Source organism: Sparus aurata, chromosome 3 (genome assembly GCF_900880675.1).
Source record: "Sparus aurata chromosome 3, fSpaAur1.1, whole genome shotgun sequence".
NCBI classification, from domain to species: Eukaryota; Metazoa; Chordata; class Actinopteri; order Spariformes; family Sparidae; genus Sparus; species Sparus aurata.
Window position 1 is genome coordinate 10,638,435 of NC_044189.1, and position 27,496 is coordinate 10,665,930.

Sequence of the window (27,496 nt, forward strand, 5' to 3'; positions counted from 1 at the left end):
ATATGGTCAGGAAAACAGAGTGCATTGAGAAAATCTATTTCAAATACCGCCTCTGCATTTGGCTAAAAGTGGCTACAACCCACTGAAGAGACCAAACATGCTGTGTCTGAATAAGTAAAACCAGCTCTTTCAAACTGCCACTGAGCTGTTAAAGTCAGTCAGAAACATAAAATACAACGGGACACATGTCCACAAAGACAAGATGAACAAGTCACACTGTATCCGCATTGTGAAATTCTGTGAATAGGAATATTTTAGAAATAATGGCAAATGTTAATTCACAAAAACCATGCCAACAGCACCTGTGTGTCTCAGGCTAAACCTGATAAAAAAAGCCTCTTTAAAATATTGATCCCTCTAGACTCCCTGGTAGTTGCGAGATGCATTACTGGCTCAGAGAGTTAAAGTCAACATTATTTGGAGGCTTGTTTTCCCCTTTGGATAGTTAACTGGATAAAAGTGTAGGAGGCTCAGCAAAAGGATGGAAGAGGGTGACTGGAAATTGTCCACTGGTCACCTTTTGAAAGTGTTCAGGTAAACTCAGAATGGAGACACCAGCAGTTCTGATTACTGTTATTTACACAATAAAACAGTCACTTACCCTTGTGTTACAGTTATATAATTTCCAGTGTGTTATTCTGTTTAAAATTGAGTCCACTTACTAAATTGGCATTAAAGCAGGGTTAAGTAACACTGAGTCAGTAATGGGCTTCATGCTCGCATAAAGCATCCATGTTTGTTTGCTATTTAGTGTTATCTAACAAGTTGAACTGATCTATTTCTTAACAAGACATAAACTATGTTCAGAGAGCAGGCAAATCTAAATTGTTTCTCAAATCTGATATGTAAGACGGTCAGACGTGTCAGCACTGTTGTTTGCAAGTGCTCTGCTCGGATTTGTGTGCTCAGAAACCACCAGCATATCTGCATAGGTTGCTGTGCTAATGAAGTTAGATTGTTACTACGTATGCTGCTAACAACGGCTTTCCAACACGAAGGCATGAGAAATATGGATCCATCATCACACAATCACGATCTGATGAGCTTCGATCACTGGATTGTACATTATTGAGGTGTGTTGCGCTGCAAGTGACTAACCCCAACCCTAATATGCTTTAAAATTCAATATGAAATGAATTTCCAATCGCCCTTTAAATGTGGTTTGTTTCTTTGTGCTCTCCAGACTTCCCAAAAAATCCATCTGGATATGCCAAAAAAACTGATCTTGGCTGGCAGTCTGAACATGGTCTAAGAGTCTACAGCCATGCTAGCAGCTCTTTGAGGCTGCTAATCAGTGCTTTGAGTTAAATGCTAACATTGGCGTGCTAACGTGCTTGTAATGACAATGCTAACATGTTGATGTTTAACGAGTATCCATTTCCACCATCCTATTTATATATGTCAGCATGATGACATTTACCAATTAGCTCTTAACACAAAGCACAGGTGAGGCTTATGGAAATGTCATTACATTGGCCAACAACTGAAGTGACATGGTGAGATGGTAAGCAAGGAAACTACCACATGATGTCAAGGCGATATAAGCATCTGTTTTTCAGCAAACTCTAAAATTAAACAAAGCAGATTTAGTTTTGGAGTCGACAGAATAAATGGTCATGCCAACAAAGCGCACAATTAACTGGTGGAAAATAAGAATGGGAGAAATCGGCCATCTGGCAACATTAGAACATTAGAAGACAATACAAAGATGAATGCCCACGACAAAAAACAAAGCTGTGTGTGTCTGTGCGTGCACAAAAACATGCTCTATTTGAAATGATGGTTTCGAACAGCAAGCCCTCTGCCCAAGCCATGAGCTAACAGCTGAGGGCAGGAATCTGAAAATGTTTGGAGCAAAGTCTTTTAGCCGTTATCGCTCTCTGCATTTCATACGGGGCTTATCTGGTGACCTCTGGGGCACTCCGAAGAGGATATAGAGAACACAGCAGGGAGAAGAGGTTCATACTGTGTGTGCGAACATTTTGTATGCGTGTGCGCACAAGTGTTCCAGCCTGTCTATGTGCTCTTGTTGGGCTTCAGTCTGTTTGTGCAAAGGACTATGAATTTTGTTCGGTTTCTCTGTGTTTATTCACTCGCTGTGCCTTCTCTGATACCAAGTGACTTTCTAGATCATTAAGAAGACGTTAACATAAAAACAAAGACACTTAATGATCAAGGGTCATAAGAAAGGTTACAGACTGCTCTGTGAATCTGCAGAAGTTTCCATTGTTAGGTAGCGCGTCAACACAGATGTCAGATGGTGATTGCCCCAGAGCTATACCTTGGACACAGGCCAGACTACTGCTTACATTTTACTCAAACCACAATGAGAGCTGCAGCTTTATCTTTTAATTAAACAAGACTAATTGTCTACAGCCACCATGAACTAAATGCTAAACACATGCCAACAATGACAACATTAACATGCTAACAGAAGGCAGGTATCCACATGTTTCCTGGGGAGGTTACTAGGGAAACTATTCACTTGATAGAGTCAATAACCTTGATCTCGTTAACAAATTAAACCAGTCGCTCTAAGAAAAGAATTAGCTACCTGCTGTTTTGGTTAAGTGACAAGGTGAGCTCATAATTCACCAAGGTATCATGTGAACTTGGAATATACCATTGTAATATTCATTAGTAACTACTTATACAAAAAGTACAGCCGAGGCTGATGGTAATACTTTTGCTTTAGTACTTGTGTTGACTATTTGGTCTCAAAGCAAAGTGCTGGACAAGTTAAACTTTGACCAGATGATGGCAATTCATGGAAACTCAGCCGATCACCAAGGTTATTTAAGTCATTCAGAGGGACGACGAATGTTTGTTGTTGACACATTTCACTGAAAATCACATGTCAACCACATGTTGCAAGGGGAAAAGTGGAGGTCATTCTGTTATATCTTAAATGGAACATGAATGTCTATGGAAGTGTTTGTGCCCAACAGTTGAGCATTTTTAACCACCTGGTAGTATTACTTATTGGCTTAATCCTATGGGACTGTAATAGACTTACCATCGTGACACTACTAGCATGGTTACAAACTCAAACAAAGTGACATTTTTTGAAGAATCAGCTAAGAAACCTTTTGTTCAAAGCATCTGATCAATGATTGAACAAACATAGGAGCTTTTGACATGACATTATGTTACAGAGAGCTCTGCTTGAGGGGACCATAGTGGGTTTAGTAACTCATTACTTTGGGAATGAATAGCAGTTGAACCATGTCCCTGCTTTAACCATCCTTCTGGTTTTTCCCCTAATTTGACCCTCACCCACGCTACCCTCACCCCTGGAGGGATGAAAGGGATATGATGTGCTGCAAAGCAGAATGGTTCCTGTGGTTCATGTCCATCACCAGGGTCCTTATGCTCTGATCCTCTTCTTAATCTCCTCCTTCTCTGTTCTCTCTTCTCTGATTATGCCAATATCCAGGCAGGGGACCTCCCTCTCTGTCTCCCCATCTCCTTTATGAGCGTCACATTCGATTTAGCACTATGGGTAAATGTGGCCTTGGCTATATCCTGAGAAAAACTGACGGTGTAAGGTGATGGGGCAGTAAAAAAAACAACAGAAAAACGAAGTAGGGGAAGGTCGATGAGTGCATGTGATACTTGTGTGCAGGACCAACAGGAGACCGTGTGGGTGGTCAGGAGGTTTGTGGTGTTCATGGACACATATAAAACTAGTTTGTTGCTCGCTGCTAGTGGTCTCATCTGCAACAGTGGGTGGGCTGCAGATAGAGTACAGAGGAATATCACATCAGTGAGGAAAGGGGAAGAAACGGTGTGAAGGAAAGATAGCAGTAATGAGGAGGAAGAAGACTCAATGTTCCCACTGCTGCCGACTAGGACAGTGCGGAAGTTACACATCACATTACATTCTTTTTCCTGTCTTATCGTTCCGTCTTTCTCTCCATCTCTCTGTTCCCTCTATACTTATCTTTCCACACCACTCTATTCCTTTGTCTCTGCCCTCTATCTTCTGTTTTGTCTCCTATTCTATTCATCTTTCCATAGCTGCCCTCTATCCCCTCTCCAATCCTCTCCACCCTCCTTCTGCTCCTCCTCTCCGGATGCTGTGGCCCAGTGTGATCGATGAAGCTGGATTCGGTAATCCGTTTCATTTGATATCTGTCTCACTGCCGGCCACCAGAGATTAAGCCTGAAATGAGCAAGAAGCTGGAGATTTTCATAGGCGATCATGCTCCCTCACACACACAGAAAACAATCTGTCGCCGAGGCAGTTTGCCTGGCTTGTCTTTTTATCTCATCTCTCTCGTGGAGCCCCTGATGGGCTTGTGCCTAAATTCATAAATAATGCAGAAAACAGTGGCGCAACAGCTTCCACCCCTTTCCATGCACTGCTATGTCTAAGCTGGACAGAGGACATTCACCCCGATGCCATCATATCAGGAGCAAAGTTAATTATTGAGAATCAGTTCTGAATTGGTTACTCATGCCAAATATAAAGTGAAATTTGGTGGGGAAAACTTCTGTGTTTTGGTTAGCTTGTGTAGTGTCTAGATTTAGTGCTATATTGTTTATTGTTAAAAAAAAACAAAACAAAGCCAGAGCTTGTGCTGTACAAAAGACAGTTGCAAGTAACAACAACAGTTTCATTGTAGTGAGGAAGTCCGACTAACATGACGCAGCATTTCCTGCAGCGCTGTGTAAGTAAGTGTTTTTGATGCGCAACACACCACAATAACTCTTAGAATCAAAGTACAGCAGAGTCGGCTGGTATGAAGGTCTTCAACTCGGGTATAGTCAATTATAAAACTGAAGGTTCTTTATACATGCATAATTTATTTTACATTTTAACTTAAAAGATTCAGCCTTGCAGCTTAGGATGAATGATTGTTTATGGCAGCAGAAATACGCTGAGACTTTGGTTTTATTATTTCAGCCATCAAAAAATTTGAAAAGCAATCACAATGTTTGCTTACAATAAATTCTGCATTAAAAACATTACAATTTGATTACCTTTTTACCTGTGAATAACTTTCACTCATCTAAACATGCATGTTTGATGCTTTAATATCTTATTACTAACAACCAATTTTACATATCTCTGCAAAGCAAATTGACTGCCAGTTGTTTTCCCAGAAGTGACTTATTGTTAGAATAAAGACATTGTTATTTGATATATGGGACAAGAAATGGAAAAGGCTTGATAAGAACCGGAACCAATTAGCATAATTAGACACAGAATTGATGACCTAAATTAACCTGAACCCTACACAATTAACTTCATCATCATCATCATGGTTTTCATCTCTGAAAGTTGGTTGCGTAGCAGCAAAGTACATAAATGCATCACATATTTTACGTATGATAAAAAGAGAAATGTGTAAAAAGTACACATAATGAATTAAAAATAAATCATGAATATCAACCAAAAAGACAAAATATTTTAAAGTCAGGTCCTATATGAGCTCATTTAACACTTCACTTTGTTTGATGAGAGTGCAGAATATCTTTGATTTTGACTTGCAATTTCCAGTTAAATGACAGGTTAGTTTATACTGTAGTCACTAGAGTACCGGCTACAAGGATGATTAGTGGAGGTACAGTGAAAGGTGCAAAAACACTACAAAGTTGTCTCTAAACAGGAAATATCCATTATGTATTTTGAGCCGCACCGTTGAAACTGAACATGATGATAGTGAACTGAGGACGAGCAAGCAAAGCAGTAATCCAAATAGAGTAGGTCTACACCACTGTATTTTAATATTGGTCATAATGGTGAGCCTAATATTTTCTGAGGTGTTCCACAGTATTAAGAGTAGTCTTACCATGTAGAAGTAAGAGAGACAGCAGCCAATGGTCCAGAATACAGAGCCGGTCTTCACCGATTTCACCTATGAGAGAGAGAGGGGAAAAAAAGAACAAAATTTACACAGGAGTCACAGCAGTGTGTAAGCTACCATCAGAGAAGACATGAGACCTCTGGTTTCGGTTTCAGGGACACTAGAAAGTAAAGGCTGCGCATTTTCTGTGATAATGACAAGGTGCTCTCCATCAATTACTGTAGAAAAATCTCAAATCTGGCGTGGGTGCAGGCTGTCCTCTGTTCTATAGATTCACTCCATTTGTTTTCTGGCACCACACTTCAACACTAGGATCCTCGTTAAAAGTTGTGTTTGCATTGTGAATCATAATACGTTAAAGATTAAGACGTATAGTTAAAACTACAAAAGTGTTAAATCTTGTATTTACTCGTAAAATGGGTTTAAAAGAGACAGAAATGCATATTCTGTGTATTTTTGTCGTTTAATGATCAAAGCTTTATGATCACAGTAGATAAGGAAGCACAGCTGTGGTGAGAGGATGAGAGGAGAGCGGTACAGACAGGACCAACGAAAACAGCTTGTAAACAAGCTCTCGTTCTCCGCCACAGGCTGATAAAGTTGGCAAGTGTATGAATTAACATTTCTAAACAGACTGAGACAATAAAAACGTACACACACCCGGAATAAAAGATGCATTTAACAGTGACCTTTCAAATGATCAAACTCTGAGAGAACCAGTGACAAGGGAGGACAGGGGGGTTGTCAAGCAGCTCGTTTGCATCCAGCAACAGTTGAGATTTGCTGATGAGTGAGAATCGATGATCGCTGGACCAAGGTGGGTTCGCCCGCATACCCAGCAGAGCGTCGCAGACAGACCCCCTGGATCAACCACCAATCAATCAACTGCACAGATAGACACTTGCACACTGACACAGCTTCATACTGTAGGCGCATGCAGAAACACTTGAGACAAGAATAAACCATCTACAAGCAGTGCTTTCTCTCTGTGTTGTGGTGGGCCACAGTAAGTAGGTAAGCGGTGACCTAATTATATATTTCTATCCTATAAGAAGGAAATGACAACATTTTAGGGGCTTGCTGCTCTCTTTAGGTCCGCCTCACAGGACTACAGCCCCAGTCAGATGAGATTTATTAAACGTATGTAAAGTAGATTGGATGGTTGGTGATGGTTTTCAGTTCTGTCTAAAAGTACGTACCGTCTGTCTACTTGTTCACCCAGACCTCAACATCAATTAGATGCCAAATTACTCCTGGTTTTGTACTTTAAAGATATAACAGAAAATATTTCTGCATCAAAGTATGGAAAAGGACAAGACCATGTTATACATTTAGTTTGGTTATGTACTTGCATTATTCCAAATGTTTCCACGTTCCAAAAGTGTTCAAACTCAGACAAACGCTAATTTGATGAGGTAAAAATTTGTTTCTTTGGTCACCCCTTTGCTATAGCTTCCAGGGAAACATCACACAATACATCAGAGAGTGAGGAAGGAAGTTGGGGAACATGATGAAACATAATATGAAAAAATTATCCAATATGTGAACATTTCCGCTTTAGTCAGGTCAGATTTTAAACAGCAATGGTGGCTGATGGACAATGAAGACAACAGCTCCCACAATCTCACAAAACTGTGTTTTGTTAACATTGTTTTGATTGAAGGACCCCATATAAGTCCAGTACGAAGACACGCTTTGCTTTTTTGAAAGTGTTACTGAGTTTTTATAAGGAGGACTACATTTTCTGTCACCAAGTTTCATCAGCTGAGTGCACAGTGTGACAACTGCAGAAGTAGAATAGCTCTGACAGATCACTCGTTTACATGAGTCAACTCATACAATGAAGGAAAAGGTAAAGAAACATCGAGACCAAAACGCAAGCTCATCAAAAGCACTGTTTTATTGTCATGTTACAGGGGATTGTGTTGGTCTTTCTTTGGTAAACCTGAAACATATTAGTACAGATCATTTTTTTAAAAGTCACATGGCTGCCCCATAACATACTGCTCATATACTTTTGTCAGTCACTAAAAGTTAATCTGGAGCGACGGGTTAATGGAAAATACACAGTTTTACTATCCACCTACTTCTGTAAAAACAAATAATTATATCAAATTGTTATTTACAAATAGTAGCCAGTTTATTAGGTACATCTAGCTCAATCTAATGCAGTCCAATACACCAGACCTGTAATAAATTCTCCTTTCATAAAGATTGCACGGCTCATTTTAGTTGATAAATAGATCAAGAATGATTGTGATTGATTGTTTGCTGTACATATAGAGCCTTAACATCACTCACAAGGAACAAATTCCCATGTTTCCAACAACCCTTAAATTCGATTAAATTATGCAATATCAAACAGACCTATCTTGTAGATTAGTCATGGAAGATGAGAACTGTGCGAGTTTTCCTTTTGTATCAAGCAACACAATGCAGTAGTATGGTGTGTTTGAAATGATTTGCCTTACTTTACATCGCACATCCTCCAACATTACTAGAGCGCACATGAACATCAGGATCTTGATGCTGTAACGATATATATTTTGCAGTCCTACTAGAAACATTTTTCATTATGCAACCCTATTTAAACAGTTCCACAAACTGCAGCCCCAAAATGACCATGAAGTTAAATAAGCACCTCTCTAAAACTTTACTTTTTGAATGAAATTAAGGTTAAATTTACTGTAGAGCTGTTTAATAAATTGCATTAGTTTTAGCTAGGTGTAAACTGGCAACTGATTGTATATCGCCTAAGGCACAGCCACAAAAACACTTTTCTCATAAATGGCTCCATGTTGCTTCCTTTGTTTACAAGTGAAAACAAGCACAGTGACAGATTAGGATGACAACAGATACTGTACAAGCTGCTGCCTCCTCTCCTCAGACAATATTTCCACTCAAGCTGGCCCAAAGCTAGCCTCCAGCCTTGTGTTGTCTTTTCAGAAACATGTGCAAACTGTGTTCAACTGGTGCCTCAACCCGCCTCCCCCAACTGCCCTCCCAGCCGAAACTCTTTGTGAAGACGCACAAGTCACACAGTGTGATACCAGTCCAGCTAATTAAATGTGAGACGAGAGAAAGAGTGGAATTACTGTTACGACAATGTAGGCATGGTGCATGGGGTTCGAGCAAGGGGGGAGGCAGCGCGCGCGCGTGCGTGTGTGTGTGTGTGCGTGTGTGTGTGTGTGTGTGTGTGTGTGTTCATGTTACGTAGAGCTATGGTTTTAAAAAGAGCAGCTCTCCTGGGTGTGAGAGGATTCAATTATAGATTATGGGAGGGTGTGTATGTGTGTTGGGAGGGGGGGTAAACACTGAGATTAAGCTAGCGGAGTTGAATGGGTTATTAGCGGATAAAATGAAGGAGTCGGATAATGAAGATTGGGTTGAGACTTGAGAGAATGGCTTTGTGCATTTTTGCCGTGTGGCAGAGAGGACGCGGGTGAAGAGACAGGAAGAGAGCGGAAGACAGGAATTAGCAATAATGAGATATATGAAGAGAAAGCAAGGCGGGGGGAACAAGAACGACGAGACAGAAAGCAGAATGTGGTGAGGGCAAAACAATGGCAGGGACAAAAGAAGACAAAGACAATTAAACGAGAGACGAGATGGAAGAAAGATGGAGAGCAGGAAAGGAAAACGCAAAGACAAATGTGGGTAAATGAGACTGATAATGGGAAGCAGTGGAGCATGGCTTGGATGATTGTTTTTCAGGGCCCTTGGCAAATAGAACAGAGGACGCGAGAGGTGCTAGGTGAGTGGATGAGGAGTTTTTCGATGGCACTGCTTCACTGATGACACATCACCTTAAGAGGCAGTGACGGCTGCTGCAAGGAACACCTGCCTCACATGGTGATGCATTGATCACACGCACAAGATGACAAGAGGCAATCTTAATGGTGCAGAGACAAAGATGTCCCTAATACACATTTCCTGCTGGGATAAATGGTTATGGCGGCAGTTTCCGATGAGTCCAGCAGAATTAAAAAGTGATTTCAGATGGACACAGAAGGCTAACACCTGAGATGTATTAAGGGGAAAAAAATGAATGGATGGGAGCAGGCTGGAAGAATGATGGCTCTCCTGTCAACTTTTGAGAACCCAAGATGTCCGATAAAAGGTTTTGTAATGTGATGCCTGCTGTGAAAACAAGAAACTGATCTACATCAAGAGGCTGCCATGATGTACTCATTGGCATCGTCTGTATCATGTCAAATGTGTAGTGCAGTGCCCTTTGAAAACATGCTATTCGGCACAGATTATCTGATACTTTGAGGGGTTTACAGATCTGGTGTTAAGCCTCCTGAACTGCTCACAGACTCATCGGGCCCACCCTGACAATATCAAACATGTTTAATATTTACGTTAAAATGAGGACGATTACATCAGTAATGTCTGAGCTGAACCACAACGTCAGCTAGCATGCTACTGTTGACAGAAATGTAAAAAATCTCACCTCCAGTTCTTGCCGAAAAATTAAAAAAAATGCATCTCCCTACTCATCTAGACTTGTTTAACCTTCAGCTTTTTTTTATTTTCCTCATTGCAACACGTTACTCGTGCAAGCAGTTGTACCAGACTAATCTCCGATTTGTTTACGTCTGCTTCCCCATGAGATCAGGTGCAAGCCCAGTTTCAGTCTACAGAGCCATAAAGCCAGAGCGCTGAAGTGCTTTGTAGTTCGATTGTAAAAAGATCACTCTCACTCAATCTTACTGATATCCTCACAAAGACAAGAGTATCATTCTATAATGCAGTTCATCCAGATTTCATGGCAGAGAAGGAGTTCACCTAAAGTTCAGCCTATACTCAGATCACTTATCTGCATCTCTGTGCACCGTTCCCAGTCCGTGTTACTGAGCTCTCTCAATATGTCACATCTCAACAAAGTTTTCTCACTCTCTGTTGTTTCCTAACTTTTTATTTGCCTACTCTAACAAAAATTAGCAGAGCCAGCTGTCTTATTATATGTCTCGTTCGGTGTTGGCATAGTAACATTAGAGTCGTACTACTGACGTACTGACTATTCAATATTAGCTCCCTTAATGAGGCTAAAATCTCATTTATACTAATCTTGAAATCTATTCCTTAATTTTCTGCAATATTGGTTACATATAGCGTCTCTTAAAATCAATTCAATTTCTTTGTGGTTTGTATTATTAGATATAAAAGCCTTTATAACCATGTATAATACATTTCCTAAATATGTTTGGCTCCCCAATATGCACTGTTTGTTTGAGGATGTCAATTGTCCCTGCGAGTGACACCATAGGCGGGTTGGTTTCACTCCGCTGAGCTGGTACACAGACACGGAGGCAGTTTAATGTTGTATCAGGACTTAAATTGCAGACACAACAGGCATGCTCAGCCAGCCACCTGGACACTAAACTGTCGGTCATTGCCAGATCAGTGACAGTGAACGAGTTCAAATAAGGGCCACAGAGCTGTCGGCGAGCACAGTCAAGCCTAGTGGCACACACTACCTTGAAAATGCAGGTACAGATATATCCATGCACGATTTGACAAACTGACATAACCTGGGATGGCTGAATCCTTGGACAGATAAAAATGGTCCATTTCAACCCAGCGGCTACTATACTGCCAAGCTTGTTCCACTGTGACAAACAGCAGTGAGGCATGGCATGACGAAATACCTGCATCACTACTTGTACCTGGATGAAAGCCTCTACCGTGCAGCATGTCTTTACGCTGGAGCGTAAAGGGAGATTGACGCCTTGAAGGTAAAAAAAAAATTGGACAAATAGCCTATGAGCTACTATATCCACTTGCCTGTGGCGTGCATAATGAAAGCTCTTTTCTGTTCACTTACTGAAACACTCTTGGATGAGAATGGTTAGAGTGCCAGTTTTCCTGCTCACCAGCCTCTCTAACATGGGGCGCCGCTACTTTCAGCAAATTTCTGCCTCTGGAGGACTCTTCCATTCAGGCTTCAAATGACAGTTAAATGAGATATGCAAATTGCAAAATTATACAAATGTATACCAACCTATAGTTGCCCGGAAACAGAAATCTCTGAATTGCAAATTTAAAGTAAAAATGGAAAACCAAAAGTGCTTCTCACTTCCAACTGTGTTTTAACAACCTCCATTTACATTTGTTAATTGCACTATGTAGATCGAGAGTTCTGCAGCATCTACAACAAATATATGCCTCATTTGAAGCCCCTCGTGATGAGATGTCTTAATTCACTCACAGGTGATGTGAACAACATAAAGAGACAACCTCAATTTTAATATGTAAACATCTGTGACGATCATGTCTTTGCATTGGTTTCATGGATAGTTTCAGCTTAACTAAAGTCTGAATATGTTACTGTGTGCTGTACAGCAATCAACTCTCCAAAGTATGAGCCGAGATAGAACATTCATCCTGAATGTTAATGAGCAACATTATATGGTTTCCAAATACACAGGAGTGGGACTCCTGTGGATCTTGCGCTGCTTTTAAACATGAGGGGGATCTATTAAGTGCTACAGGCAGTCATGTTTGAACACTGCAGGTATGATGAAAAAATAATCAATAATAATGTAAGTTTAAACAGAACTCCGTTTTTTTTTTTTTCCTGCAACTCTTGATATCAACCAGCCATGAATGAAAAGTCTTCCTGGAACAACACAACTACAGCTGAACAGTTACGGACATGTGTATGAGCCTCTTTTGGCTCCAATAGGATTGCGGCATCCAATCATGGAACAATTTTTTCTAGCTAATGCTCAAGCCTCCGAGCTGGGGGAGAAAAAAAAACCTGTATGTCTTTTGGCAAAGCAAACTGAGCAGCATGAGCTATGCAAATAAGACACATAGATGCAAGCTATCGGTCATTGCGGAATAACATCAAATTAAGTTTGAATACCAGCCATCGTCTTTCTGTTAGATGCTTGTTATGGGGAAAGGCCTTATAAGTGGGGGATGCTCCCTTCTTGCAGGCTCTGTTTAAATAAAATGAGAGCAGCAAAAGCTGCTCCATGCATGTCACTTCCATTCAATAAATTTAATCATTTACACTGATAGAATCTACAAAATCAAATTTGGACTTACTGAAACCTGTATTCATTTAACACCTGCTCCTGAGCAGGTTAACACTGTAGGTGTGAATGTCTTTCACAGTGCATCGTTGACTGTAATTGCTTCACTGTAACCCTGCACCTTTTACATTATATTCCAGCAGTCTAGAGGAACATGAGGCAATTTTGTCAATCGACATTTTTATAGACTCTGTGACATGATATTAAATTAATAAGTGTTCCCACTGTAATCTAAATGCATAACTATTACTGCCTATTATTAAAGTATCTGCCTTTTTGTTCGAACAATCCTCTCTTGCCTCAGCACCAGACGCAACATTACCTTCAACAGTCCAGGGCAGCTGGCATGCACACTACAAATTCTGCCAACGGTTACATTTTTTAAGGATACTTCACAGGCTCCTTGACGCTCCAGTAGCTGATGCTCACCTACAGTGTCCACTAGCATGGCACTTAACCCACTTGTTTGCTTAAGCAGAAGAAGAAGCTGATTACTTCTATTTCCATTAAGCTGGTTATCTGGAAATATTGTGGTATTCTCCATCTCCAGTTTCCGTACCACATTTTCATTTTAAAATAAATCCTGTTCCAAGCTTTAAAGTAAAAAACCCAAACAAATAAAGCATGTTTCACTGAACCAAGGGAGCTCAACACAGAACAGAAAAACACCTCAATATCTATCAAGGTCAACTCCGATAACAAGAATGAAAGGGAAGCTGATAAAATCATTTGCAAAGTGAAGCTCTTCAATTTCACACACACAGACACACACTAACAAACACAAAGACACAATGCAGTCAAAGCACAATAGCTGCGGGCAGTAAGGTGGCCACACTGAGGTTCAGTGAGAAGTGTGTTTCAGACATCTTGCAATTGAAAAGCTCCTTCATTCACCCGCTGTGGAAAACCACTTTACAAATTGTCCACACTCTGCAAGCATTGAATCTTTATTCATATTGGAATACATGTTTTGTTAAAAATAAATAAATAAATAAGTAAATAAATCTGAACACATTAGATGGTGCAAGGTCACCTGCCCTGTAGGGTAAAACATAACCTGACTTAATTGGAGGGGGTCTATTCAGTCCTTAACTGGAGATTTTTTTCCTACTGTTGAATAATTTTATTGTGAAGGCTTAACAGTGCAGAAGGCTGCTTCCTGGGCTCCACATGTTCTGCAAAGATGTGCTTCAAGTTTCAAGGCTGTCGATAAATAATTCAACATCGAGGCCAAGTACGATTGGAAAAATAGTGCGACTTTTCTGGCAACATAAAATCCTGTCCCTTAAAGAATGCACAAAAAGACTAAGCTCTCTATACTGGGTTAGAAGCTTTCAAATATTTGTTTGAACTTAAACTGCTTTAAAAGCTGACAAGCACACATCTTGGTTATATTCCAAATTCCTCACAAAGGAAAAATCGAAAACTGTCACTTTCTTCTAAAGAACAACAAACACAGTATTGTAGGTGCACGTCGTCCGGGTACATACCCAGAGGTAGTAGGTGAATTGAAGGGCGAAGATAGCGATGCCCTCATTATCGAAGGAGCCAGCGACAGAGCGGGAGATGTATCCAGGGACGATGGCAATGAAGCAGGCCGCCAGCAGCCCTGCACCCTGGTTCCACAGCTCCCGCGTCAGTAGAAAGGTGGAGATGGCGGTCAGACCGCTGAACACTGGGGCCAGAAAGACACACACATCTCGGATGTGGACTGTGATGTGGAGCAGGTTGAGGACATAGTGGATAAGCCCTGCAGTCACCATTAACCCCGGGTACACCTGAGAGAGGAAGCAGAGAGAAAGAGACATCGAGTGTCAGATCAGAGATTAACAATAACGATGTCAGGGATGTGTGTAACAATAATTGATTGATCGAATGATGGCAAAATAGTTTGATACTCCAAGGCTACCATGCAAGGCGCCACCTGCTCATCAGGAGCGTTAACCATGCATACGCACTCACACACTGATGGGAGAGACACTGGCAGCAAACTGGGGTCCAGTATCTTGCCCAAAGGTACTTCGATGTGAGGACATAAAAGCAAATCATAGAGGATCATAGCATCTGCATTTTGTGTGTTTTATTTCGGTTTTAAATGTAGGCTATACCTGCAAATGGTTATTTTAAACATATGTCCAGTAGCTTTCATAAATGGCAACAATTCTTTATTATTTCTCTATTCTTTTGTCAAAAAGAAAGGGTCAAGAATAACATTGATATTTTAACGAAGGTATTTTCTTCGACATGTCTCTTTTAAATAAAGCATTAGATTCTGCACTCCTCAGCACAACAGGGAGGCCATCAATTATCGGTGAAATTCTAACTGAACTGCAGGCTGTTAATGCCTGTGGAGCATGTAGAGCCCCCATTATTCCAGAGTAGTAATACTGTGGGAACTCAGAAAATGTTCTTTAAACACTTTCCTTCATTTCTTCTTTTGTTGTTAAATAAATCAAAGAAATTCAACTGTGTTTTATTATTTACTAGGGTTGGCATTATTAAAGTGTTATACCGCACAAAAGACAGTTGAGTTGACTTTACTTCTAGATATGATTCCATAGAAGTGAGGACCTACAGAGAAGAAAACTGAGAAAAAAAAGCGCGTGGTGTTCAGAGGGTTAATAAATGATGTTTAGCCTCATCAGAGATGGTTGCCATGATATTCTTCAACATAGAGTTATAATGAAATAAAGCCTGCTCTCAGTCGAAGGCGTGAGTAGGCGAGGCATCATGGCCTTGTCTCGTCTATACGTGAGAGCAGATCCAATTAGAGCCCTGTGCAGTATACTGGCTGGCTGAAGTAAAAGAAGCGAAGATGTGTTTAACGTGACTGATATCCCTGAGGTGTGTTCACTGTAGCCGCAGTGCGTGCGCTTTGCCATACAGCCAATAAACTCAGGTCTTTGCGTCTCTAATTAGCCAGTGCCTAGGAGATCTAAGCTTCATCAACTAATCTATTTCAATGAAAATCAACCTTGTCTTGCCTCTTGGCTCTGAGGATTGAACTGTCTAATCGGGTGGTATCCTGCCATTTACAAATCTACTCTTGTAATTATTAGCCATTTTGAACTCTGTGATAGGGCCCAGGTCCTCAAAACAATATTGCTCATCATAGAAGAATACATTTTGCATTGAGTTTAGGCTTGATGGATGAAAATTGATGCATAATTTATCAACACCTTTCTCTAACCAGGCACTCAAGAATGCATTACATAGCTTGTTCATTATGAAAATATCATCAACTGGACCTGACAAAAGCAGTTACCCAAAATGCACTTGAGTCATTGTCCTTATGGCAACAAAGACCGGTTTATTGGCTTGACAGCCCACTGTTGTTATGGACTGTCACATTAGAGAAGCCTTCCTTTCCTTATCTGTGGCTCAGGAGAAAGAGCAACTGACAGTCGTCCTCCGGGGAAAGTGGGGAGGGAGGGAACGGAGGGAGGGTGGGAGTGAAAAGGGAAATAAAAATGTAGAGGGCAGCTGGACTGGTCTAATGCAGAAAGGCACTAAAGTGTCACATTAACTGATATCGGCTCGTCTGTCTTCCAAACGGTGTGACCCATCTGAGTGCTTAGAGACTTAACGCTATCATACACAATTAATGAGGACTGTCAGGATCATCCGTCTGATTTTGAATAAAAAAAAGGGTAATGATAAGGATGAGAGCAAATAATGGAGGCATAGAGGAGGTGAAAGAAGACAGCAACACATTAGGAGAAAGACAGAGGCAGGCAGCAAAGGAGAGATGATGAAAGATATAGAAGTTGGAGGACAGTGGAAGGAAAGTGAACTTTAGTGGCTGGAAGGCTGTGTTAGGGGGCAGCCGGGGAAAAGGTTGAATGCACCAGACAAGAGTCTCGGTAACCGCCGTCAGATAGAGCAAAGGTGGTTTTATAAATCCCACCTGGAGCTAGAAGGGTCGCAGACCACCACACCGCATAAGAAAGGAGGCCGACATTGTTGAAATGTCAAGGCAGGTTTCTGAAAATGAGGAGGGAATGCAGCTTTGTAACTCAAACTATTTTAAGTTTTCTAAACAAAGCCCATAATTTCCTGGTGGGCTATGAAGCAGACTGTACCAAACCGAGATGAACTGAGCACTTGTCCACACCGCTGCATGTTTTAAAAGCACAGGCTCGATGCAAATAAGAGCTCTTACACATTCATTTTACGATTTCAAATGCAGTGTGGGAGTAAACCAAATGCCCTTCTTCCCTGAAGCCTGATTATGTTAAAAAAATGCTCTCTCTGTCATGCAAACAAGTAGGATTTTGAAAATTAGCCTGCATGGCGAGTGAGTGAAATGGTGTTCTGTTACTCCATAAACTAACATCATGTCGTCCTTGAGGAAGGCTCCAGCTCATCTGACAATTGCAACTCAGCCTCTCATATAAAGATATAGCAAGTTAAAGTGAAAATGGACTTTGATCTATCGGAGCCAGCTCTGCAGTTCTCCTCTTTGCATCAACTCCTAGATCTTGCTGCACTTTGCATAGATTTGCATGTTTGGGGGAAGCATTTGCATTTAGTATGGCCAACAGAATGACCCAACCACCTGCTATCGAAGAAACCAGTGAACTCTATAAGGTAAAATGTGACTTACCATCTGGCAGTAAATGTCCTCCAAGTGAAATGAGGGTTGTTAGCAGACTTGGCATGTTCAAAGAACAAGGTTGGAATTATTATTTTCTATTGTCAACAAATTCCATGAAAAGACTTAAAACCAACAATACCGTCTGTAGCTCTCAGCCACAAGCCCACTGGATCCTAACGAAGATGTTAATACTGAAAAAACAGTCCCAAATATGTAGTTTTGACTTTAAAAAGGGCACAGTAGTTTCCTTACTCAAACAGGACTAAATAATGCATTTGTTGGGACTATTTTCAGCTGTGCATTAATACATAATTGGTGAACCAGTGAGTAATTACGACAGTAACACTGTGCATGTGAGTGCAGCTCAAAATTAACCGTAACACCCTCATTCAATGTGGCTCACTGACATATTTTTAATAGTTGTTGGACAACAATGCAAAAACTCACAAAGCCACAGAGAGATAAGCTACTTCAAGCGTTGGCTGCACACACACAATACTTGTTAGTAGGATCAGTTTGTTTTTTATTTAGGGCTTCTCAAGGGATATGCTGACAAAAAACTTTAACATCCTTAAACAACAGTTTCCCTCTCTGATGCCACAGCCATCTTTCTTCAGGACAGCCAAATTACTTAAAGGAGTCATCACCTGGTTTTTTACATATCCAGTCCCTCTTGGATCGCTTTGGATCAATTCTTAAAACTTATTAGAAAAATAAAAAATAAAAAAAATCAAACAGAGCTTGTTCTGACACTTTTTCATACCGCGACTTTCTCACGCGAGATTATGCGCAAGGTTTTGACCTATCCAGATGTGCATTGTATTATGAGGCGTGCGTTGATTGGCTGCAGGAAGGACAGAGTCGGAATGGGGGGCAAGTCTGCATGCACACACGGACTCCAAAACATAAACAGCCCCCTGTCATGGCACACACACTAAATGACAAACCTTACGGAATTCAGGCATTTATATACGAGCCGGAGTCGGAAACTGAACGGGAGAGTGAAGAGGCAGAGACGGTGGAAGAGACACGTTTACAGCAGGATGTCTCTGAATGGTAATTTTTTTTTTTTTTCCCTTCTTACTTTTCACACTCGTGTTTTACATGTAAGACCTGAGTTTTATTGCTGGCGGTCACGACGTATGGCGTGAAAATGACAGAGAAATAAGCAGATTCGGCGTGCTCACTCAGAAAGTCTGGCTGAGGACGGCTGTGAGCCGATGCTTATGCAAGTAGCCTCCTGTGGTAACGTCACCACAGGAGCAGAGTCAAAATCTCATGCTTTAGGAACGCGCACTATTGTGCGCTATTCCTGTTCGGAAAAAGAGCCAAAGCGAAAAAAATAAGCCACTTTCAAACTCCAGCTTTTCAGGCAAGTTTCAACAGAGGTCCAACACCAATATGCATGATTTAACGAGAGAAATTGCGATTTCCGGGTGATGACTCCTTTAAATTGGCAATAGACAACGTTTTACTTTAACTTCTCGTTCTGTAGAAAATACAGATTGCACAGTGGAACGGCTGTTAAAAAAATGACACCACCCACATATAGATTGGTTCCCTATAAGATGAACTTTCTTTCTGGATTTTTCCAAGAAAAATGAAGGTCAAATTAAAGCACAAACCACGTCTACTATTGTGCAACTAAAACAGGAAGAGGCATTGGTTTCGCTATCCCCAGGTAACGTAGGAACAACTGGAATAGCTGTGGAAATGTTACACTGCAAAAGAAAAAGACCCCGCTTATAAAAGGAGACAAAGAAGTTGAAGAAGGAGAGCGATAAACATGGGGTATGTGTTCCCCTGTGCATAGGTTTCCCCTTACCACTGGGACTTGACAAACAAACAAAACCTGCTTACTTATCACTGGGTGTTTTACTCTGCCTTCTCATAGCACTTAGTTCAGGGTTTCTAGGCCAAATTGAGATTCTTATGAAGCAAATCAAAATATTTTAAGTAATGTTCAACAAGAAAAATCAAAAGAGAAGAAAAGATCACAACTCGCTAAAATCAAATCTTCAAGTGAACAGTTTTTTTTTAATAATTCTGCAGTCATTTGTTGTTTTTTCACTCATGGTGTACAGGGAAAATATGTGAGCCGTGTATGCTGTGTGCTTATTTGTATGCGGGAGACAATGCATTGTGCAGCCCAGGGCTCTTGTAAATGTCACAAAAATTAACTTAAAAATATACGCCTTCCAATACCGATTACCAGTCTAATCATGAGTTTCAGCTTCTTCCCCGTGGCTCCAAGGCCCAACCCAAGTATCCATGTACTGTAACATAACCTGCACATCCATTATTACAAGCAACGCCTGCCATATGCAAGTACCAGTTGCTGATGGTAATTGCCAATGACAGATGAATGCTGATGGATGGGTTTTTGGATTCCAATTCCTTGCCTCTCTTGTGCCGTAATGAATAGTGTATTCAAACATGGGCATGTAGCGTGGCTGCAGCTCCTGCCCCGCACCATCTGCTTGGTGCTGTAATGATAACGGCTGCTGATAGCAATGCACAACATTAACATGCCTTGCTGTCTTCAACTGTGCAGAGGAACTCTCCAAACGGCCTGCAGGACTGTTTTTACACCATGCAGAGACACGAAGAGAGAGAGAGTGAAGGGAAAGAGAGTCACACCACAGGCACTGAGGGCCAGGCTCTGCCCCAGCCTCTCAGCTGGCCCCAATAACGGGAACATGTTGGGAGATATGTCCAGGTTTATTTGGCACAGAGGACCTGGATTATGTAGTTCTGATGCATCATTAGCTTGTGCAATTACAGCTCACTTGCAGAGATGGTGGGTCCATGAAGAAAGAAGCCAGGTGGGCTTGTTAAAGAGGAGAGGGAGATGGATTGGTCCGTGGTGTTTAACTCACACAGGCCTCACAGCTCACAGGAAGCAGGGCTGAGAAGATGAGTTCGGGAGAAAAGATGCACAGAGGAGGGGAGGCGGGGGAAATAGGAGATGAATTGCATGAAATTGGCACACTGTATTTTTCATTGAAGAGGGTCAATGTTTCACGACAATCGCTGTTGCTGGTAAACAGGGAGCCCACAGCAGCGGAAGGGAATCTGTCAAGTTAACAGCTCACTGTTGCTACTGTTGGATTGCGACTTAAATCCGTGTGGGCCCAGCGGGGGCTTATAGGGCTCTATGGTATTCCTGCACTGGCTTGCGTCACCCCATATAACCCCACACACAAACACACAGCAGTGAGGATGCCCACGGGAACAGACTGAAGATCTACTTCAGCATTTTTCTTGCATTAACCACTGATGAGGACATAAAACTGACTACAAAACCATTTCTATGAGTGATCACAATGTGTTGGTGAATATTAACAGCGGGTATAGAAATCTATGCTGATTTTCCAGTCAGACATTATATCTCTGTTCAAATGCCAACATACAGAAATTGATTTTTGGTTGCTTTTCTGGGTCTGGGTCAGGCTATGATTCATTATGATTTAAAGCATAATTTGATGCCAGACTGTACTCAATCATGGTTCTAAGATTGCTCTGATTAAGCTTTAATATATAAAAAGGTACAGAGACTGCAGATTTACTCACAAATTCATGGCACGGCTAGTATGAAACTCCATCCATCCTTTTTATCGAAAACTTAACTGGGTCAGTGTCACAATGGCATGCTGCACAAGGTAGACAGAACTTTACTCAGCCAGAGCCTCCAGGGGGATCCCACAGCAATCCCAGGCCAGGTGAGATTTGTAATCCCTTCAACATGTTCTAGGTCTGCATGGGATGTTTCCCAGGTAGACTATCTCCATAGGGAGGTGTGCAGGAGGCTTCTGGATTCCCAAACGGCCTCCACCGGCTCTTATTAAACATACAGGAGCAGTTGTTGTACACCAAGATGCTCCTTTGAGCCTGAGCTCTTTACCCAATCCCTAAGGGTGAGCACAGAAATCTGTGATCTCATTCCTTCAGTCACTACCCAGAGCTCATGACTAAAGGTGAGAGATCAACTACTACTGTAAATCCATTGCTTTTCCTCCAGCTTAACTCCCTCTATAGTCAAGTACAGCTGGCATCCAGTTTGCCTGTCGATCTCGGACTCCATCTTACCCTCACTGATGAATGAGATCCCAAGTTATTTGTGCTCCTTCACCTGAGCCAGCAACTTGCTTCCAAGTTAAGGGAGGCAATCTAGTAAAATTGCACGGCCTCAGACTTAGAAGTTGTTGACTCTCAACCCCAACTCTTTACAGTCTGGTAAAAGGCAAGCTAGTTCACACCGGGGGTCACAGTCTGATTAAGGCAACACTGCTACATCATCAGCAAAATGCAGATGAACTGAAAACTCCATGCCTCAGCTGTGCCTTTAGGTTTTGCCATCAAGATCATCAGGACAAAACCTTGGCGCATCCCCACGTCTTTTGAAAATATCTCTGATTTATTCCTGTGGCTAAACACACAGCTCTCATTCTAGCAAACATGTATTTTATCACTGGCCCTGGATGTTCCAGCAATGGTCATAAGTCATTTCCAAGTCCAGAGAACACAAATCAATGCCCAAACTCCATGACCCCTCCAGTATTCTTCCAATATCCAAGAGATGCAAAAGGTTTCAAGAGCAGGACAGGAGCTGCACTACTCCTCCTGGATCTGAGGCTTATCAATTGGCTGGAGTCAACAACTTTACCCCTTATCTATAAGTGCTACCTCCCATTCAATAGGCATGTCATCATCCCTTTAAGAGTTTTAGTCTACCAGCAGAACTATGGAGCTCCTGTGCAGTGCCTGAAAAGGAGGCTAACAAGAAGAGCACTCAGATACGCATTTCTGTGTGCGCTCATGGCACTCCTGGATTTAAGAGTAAATTAATACATCATTTATTTTCCTTTAGGCCATTTCACAAGAAGGTTTTCTGTGTGTAAATGTATATTCAATGGCTTGAAACTGATTAACAATGAGCAAACGTGTAAAACATGGAGCTTGACTGAATCGATTTGAGGACAAACTTACTGTGCCACCAACGATCCTGCCCAAGGGGTACCACGCCCTTTCATCAAACCAGTTCAGGAACTCGTAGAAGCCATTTGTGGTGAGGTGGTGCGTTGATCTGTAGTTGAACCTGCAGCAACAGAAGGAACAAAGAAGAGGGTTAGCTGAGTTTAAGGCAAAATTAACAACCACACAAAGAGACGGGGCATTTATTTCCATTTATGGACCATTATTTGCCAAAATGTTGGCACCTTTTGACAGACCAAAAAACACTTAACTCGAGGAAAGGTATTTTATTTCTATATATTCTGAAAGCAGGCTGAATGAGTAAGCTGCAGAGACTTTGCTTGTTAGAATAAGGAAGATAAAGCCTCCATTCACTATGTGCTCCTTTGTGCTGATGCCAACAGCTCTCAGGTCAGTCCTCTGTTGAAGAATGGAGAGATGAAGGGCTCTCACAAATACTGTGTGGCATTTTTCAGAACAAAGCCTGCTTATTGTACAGATAATTCCAATTGCAACCACTGGAATGTGCTGGGGTGACAAAGGCATAAGTGGTTCTGGTGTTGGAACAGAGATATAGGCACCAAAAAAAAAGGAAAAAAACAAACAAAGAAACCTTGAAAATAAATATAAGGAATATCACTGCAAACCGGCCTTTATTCACACTGTAGCTGTGGTAAGCCGGAGGTGTTGGAACCATGTCAAGCAGCAGAATGAAAGAGCTGACACTGTTGAGAAGGCTGCTGCCAAAGAGAATGAAGCAAGTGTTCGGTACATTCAGATGCACCTTCTTTGCTGCAGAGCTCATTAATGTGGGCTGCTTTATGGTATATTCAGAGGCCCATATACCGCATGTAAAACACTTAATGCAGAGAGAACCTACAGCCTTTGTGAAAGTACATTACATGCTCTGTTTTATGCACTACAGGGTAGATCTGTTAGGATGAGATGATTGGTCGATTCTTTGGAAACACTATACCCCTGTCAACCAAGAGGGTTAATGTTGTTTTTTACCTGAGTCAGTTTGTTTGTTGGTTTAAAAATGGCAAATCATGAAAAATATGCAGCTCACTGATCATTAATGAGAATGATTCTTTGACTCATTTTAGATCAAGTATGCAAATATCGACAGAATAAGGTGAGGACAAGCTGCGTTCAGACCAAACACAACAGACGCGAATACAATCGCTTGAGACGCTTTTATCGCGCCGTTTGATCATTTTGGACTATTCGCGTCATTCGTGCTCGACGCTCAGGGGAGAAAAAGACAACGCACTTGCCCGCTCATTTTTGAACCGGTATTTCTTAACCCCCAGTTCGAGGACCTGTTAGCTCGGGTCGGTGCCAGGATCTCCCGCCTGGACACCAACTACAGGCGCTCCATCTCAGCTGCGGAGCCCCTGTCCATCTGTCTGAGGTGAGTTGCGGTGTCGTAGAGCACCGGGTGCCCACACACAGACCAACATGGAGGAGAAGCTAACTGTAGCTGAGTGTAAACTACCGTACGTGAGGGAAGTGACGTCGTCAGCTTGAACTCGTCGCTGATTGGATGCCACCTGAAAAGTTCGATATTTTCAACTTTATTCGCGTCGCTTCATACGCTCCAAACGTGCCGCGCTAGACGCTCCATTCGTGCCGCTGCCGCCTGAATCGCATGTCATCGCGCCATTTACCTTGATTTTCAATGTATCGCATTCGGTCTGAACGCCCCTTTACAGTGAGCAGTCTCCAACGTTGCAAAATAAGCCGCATTAATATCCCTATTTATGTTTGATCTACTTTTAACAAACCTTTTAACACCAAATGCATTTCCCAATACCTCACGTCGATGCTTGGCTGAGAAGCCTTAAAAACACTGATGCTGTTTATTTCCATTATGATTATCTTCAAACCACACACGGCTACCAGAGATGACGGTGGTATTTACAAAAGCACAGTATAGTGGCTGATGCTGCCTTGAACTCAAACACTCACAAGTCATTAGTTTCAGTTTGCAATTTTAATAATGCAACATTTTTTACATTTTGATCTAAATCTCCATCTAACTGGGAATCTTCATCTAAATATAGTGTAATCCCAATGCAATCCCACAAGCATGCAATAGCCAACTTTCTTATTTATGCCCAAGCAATACAGTAAAACAAAGGATTTATAAATTATCCATTAACCTGAATCCGTATCTGAGCCAAACTTTAATCAATTGTTCCTTTGGCCTACAACCAATGAGTTTTCTAAATTTCACTGAAATCTCTTGACAAGCCCATCAGACATCCTACTACCAGACAAAAAGGGCCCCATTTGGTCAGAGTAGCTTTGAAAGAATAAATTCAAGTTGTGGTAAATAAATCAGTATTAATTGTGGACTGAAAATAAATGGCAGCAAACCATACAACCCAAAAGAGATACGGCTCCAAAAAAAGCAAAGGTAACACAGGCCTGTCAACAGCTTCAAACAAAATCAACAGCATTTCTTCACTTCCATCTACTTCACAGCTTGAGATTCAGCAGCACTTTTTGATTTGTTTGTGTGTGTGTGTGTGTGTGTGTGTGTGTGTGTGTGTGTGTGTGTGTGTGTGTGTGTGTGTGTGTGTGTGAATGCAAGGGGGGGGGCATGGGTGTCACAAAACTGCTGGACTGTGTGTGCTGACACTCGTGATCAGGACAGTGTGTTTAAAATCGCTGGCATGAGGTGCAGCTCATTAATCATCACAAGGTGCCTGGCGTTCTACCGCCTCCACATCGCACCTGAAGCCGGAGCACTCCTTACTCATGCAGGGCCTCCTGCCCTGGCTCATGTTTCCGGAAAGCACACAGTGGTCAGACATTAGTCATTTCAGGCCCTATGCTCAGAGAGTCTCTTGTATTAATTTTAAACAGCAAGTTTAATTTCCAAAGGATCCATTTTTGCAATACTCCACCTAAAGACCATTTCTTGGTATATGGAACTGTTAGAGACCCAGAATTGTTTGCAAGATGTTCTATCGTTTAAAAGGCAAATTTCCAATTCTCTGTGGCAGCAGTTACTCTGTACATTTAAGAGTCGATAACAGCAAAATGATCAGATATTAGCTGGCAATATTCTGTATGTCTTGGATGAAAACACAGGAAAAAAATAGAGAAATCTGGTAAGCATTGTGCCCCTGAAGGTGATCCTCTAAAGCTGACATGAGAGTTTCTTTGTGGCTCCTCCTTGGGTGATTATATCGTGTACTCAACAAACTGAGTCCAAGGGGCCTGAGCCAGGGCACAATACAGAACATAATACACTGCAATTTATATTTTAGGAGATTTTAATCATTGGGGATTCAGTCTTGTCCATCACAACTAAGTACTTCTATCATCCAGAGCTCATTTGACTGCACACAATCTTCGGTCGTCAAATGAACTGCCCTTTCAAAATTAGATCATGGTCAAGACAATCGTTTTGTTGTTCAATTCAATTATTTCTTTACATACTGAGGTATGTAAATCAACACAATGTTACAGAGTGCAAAGCCTCAGAGGCAACCAGGTGTGAGAGAGTTTCACCACAGTGGAAACTGGCCAGCTACTTTCGCCTCATTGTTCTGCAGCTGTCAAATCAGTGAGGCAGAAACAAAGCAAATTCAAAGAAAGCGTTCTAAATGACAACTTTGCACGCTGCCAAGCCATATCTACAAAACCCATTTTCCAATGATCTCATGGACAACTGAGCACAATGCTTTATCCCTGCCCCTGTCACTTTGATGGGCCGAATAATGTAGCTCTGGTAGGCACATTAGCAATTTAATGCATTGCTGCCAATATGGTCTCAGGCCACAGAGCACATGACTTCTAGTGATGCACATCCCTCCAGCAAGTGAGCTTAAAGCTGATCACCATAAAGAAATGCCACTCCTGGATTGATAGCTAGGAGTTGAAGGGAAAATGAGCCCCACTTCAACTCCTTGGATAATATATCAAAGCAGAAATGAAAATTAGTAATGGCATATTGTGCACTTTAGATCACTCGGGGCGCCCTGCAGGCATCATAATACATTTTAATCAAGGTCCGTTTCACTGATTATCAGTTTCCTGTAGAGACAGGGACATCATCAGCAGCATGAGTAAGTGGGCAGCATTGCTGTTTAGAAGCCAGTAAATGCTTCATTCAGTTTTGACTTCAATATCTGATGCATTACTGCCTTTTCCCTATTGGTCATGATACGGTGAATGTCTCAATGCACTTTTGGTCCCGGGGGGACACCTCTGTCAAACTCTGAACGAATAACATGTAAACGGGAGCCTGCTTGGGGACCTACAAGGCGTGTGAGCGCTTGCAACATAAGCTGAGCACAATGAGACAGTCAGATCGGCAGGTATGAGCATCTCCAAGGTGTCATGTTACTGAACGTTTTACAGCAGCAGCTCCAAAAGTCTATAATAAAACAAGAGCACATCACATAACAGATCAAAGGATTCCCTGAAAGAAAGTCTTCAATAGATGTAGGAAAGGGTTAGTGGTCTGCACCATATCATACTGACAATAGTATTGTAATTAATATCATGATATGAGGTACAAGACACAATACAAAAAGGAATGACAATTAATACCATTTTTGCAACAAAATGCAGATAAAGCTGCTAAAAATGGGTGATTATCTCCTTAACCATTGCCAGAAGATGAGATCGCTTTTTAAAAAATTTTTTCACCGTGTGTTGCGTTCTATGTCATGAACACCCCCCCCAAAAAAAAAAGAACAGGAAGCAGCACGGAGGTTAGTGAAAGACTTATGGTGATTACTTTTTTATACTTTTTACCTCAGTCTCTCATTGTAACTCAACACAAACTAAACAATGTTTGAGCGCTGCTTGAATGGAGAGAGTAGAATTAACATGCCAACACACGAAACTTCAACAGTATCATAACATAGTGCCGGAAAATAAGGCAAAGTTATTGTGCTCTTGCGGTTGTCATGTTTCTATCACCACCGATCAGAGCGAGAGTAGATAAATACCGTATTGTACCTTTTCACACTGTAAACAACAGTAAACTGTTAGTTGGATATTTTGTCCTCGTGAAAGGGGTGTACGACAGATGCAAAAGTCTA

At 41.5% G+C, this 27,496-nt stretch overlaps 1 protein-coding gene across 1 annotated transcript in view; it reads right to left on the minus strand.

The window, feature by feature from the left end:
* LOC115576944 (dolichyl-diphosphooligosaccharide--protein glycosyltransferase subunit STT3B) overlaps positions 1 to 27,496 on the minus strand; it is a 90,485-nt gene that overhangs the window by 26,909 nt on the left and 36,080 nt on the right. Inside the window, exons 2-4 of the mRNA XM_030409648.1 lie at positions 22,446 to 22,554; positions 14,350 to 14,637; positions 5,799 to 5,864 (exon numbers count right to left, since the gene is read on the minus strand). Of these exons, the coding sequence (XP_030265508.1) occupies positions 5,799 to 5,864; positions 14,350 to 14,637; positions 22,446 to 22,554 (463 nt within the window). The remainder of the gene's footprint in view (positions 1 to 5,798; positions 5,865 to 14,349; positions 14,638 to 22,445; positions 22,555 to 27,496) is intronic.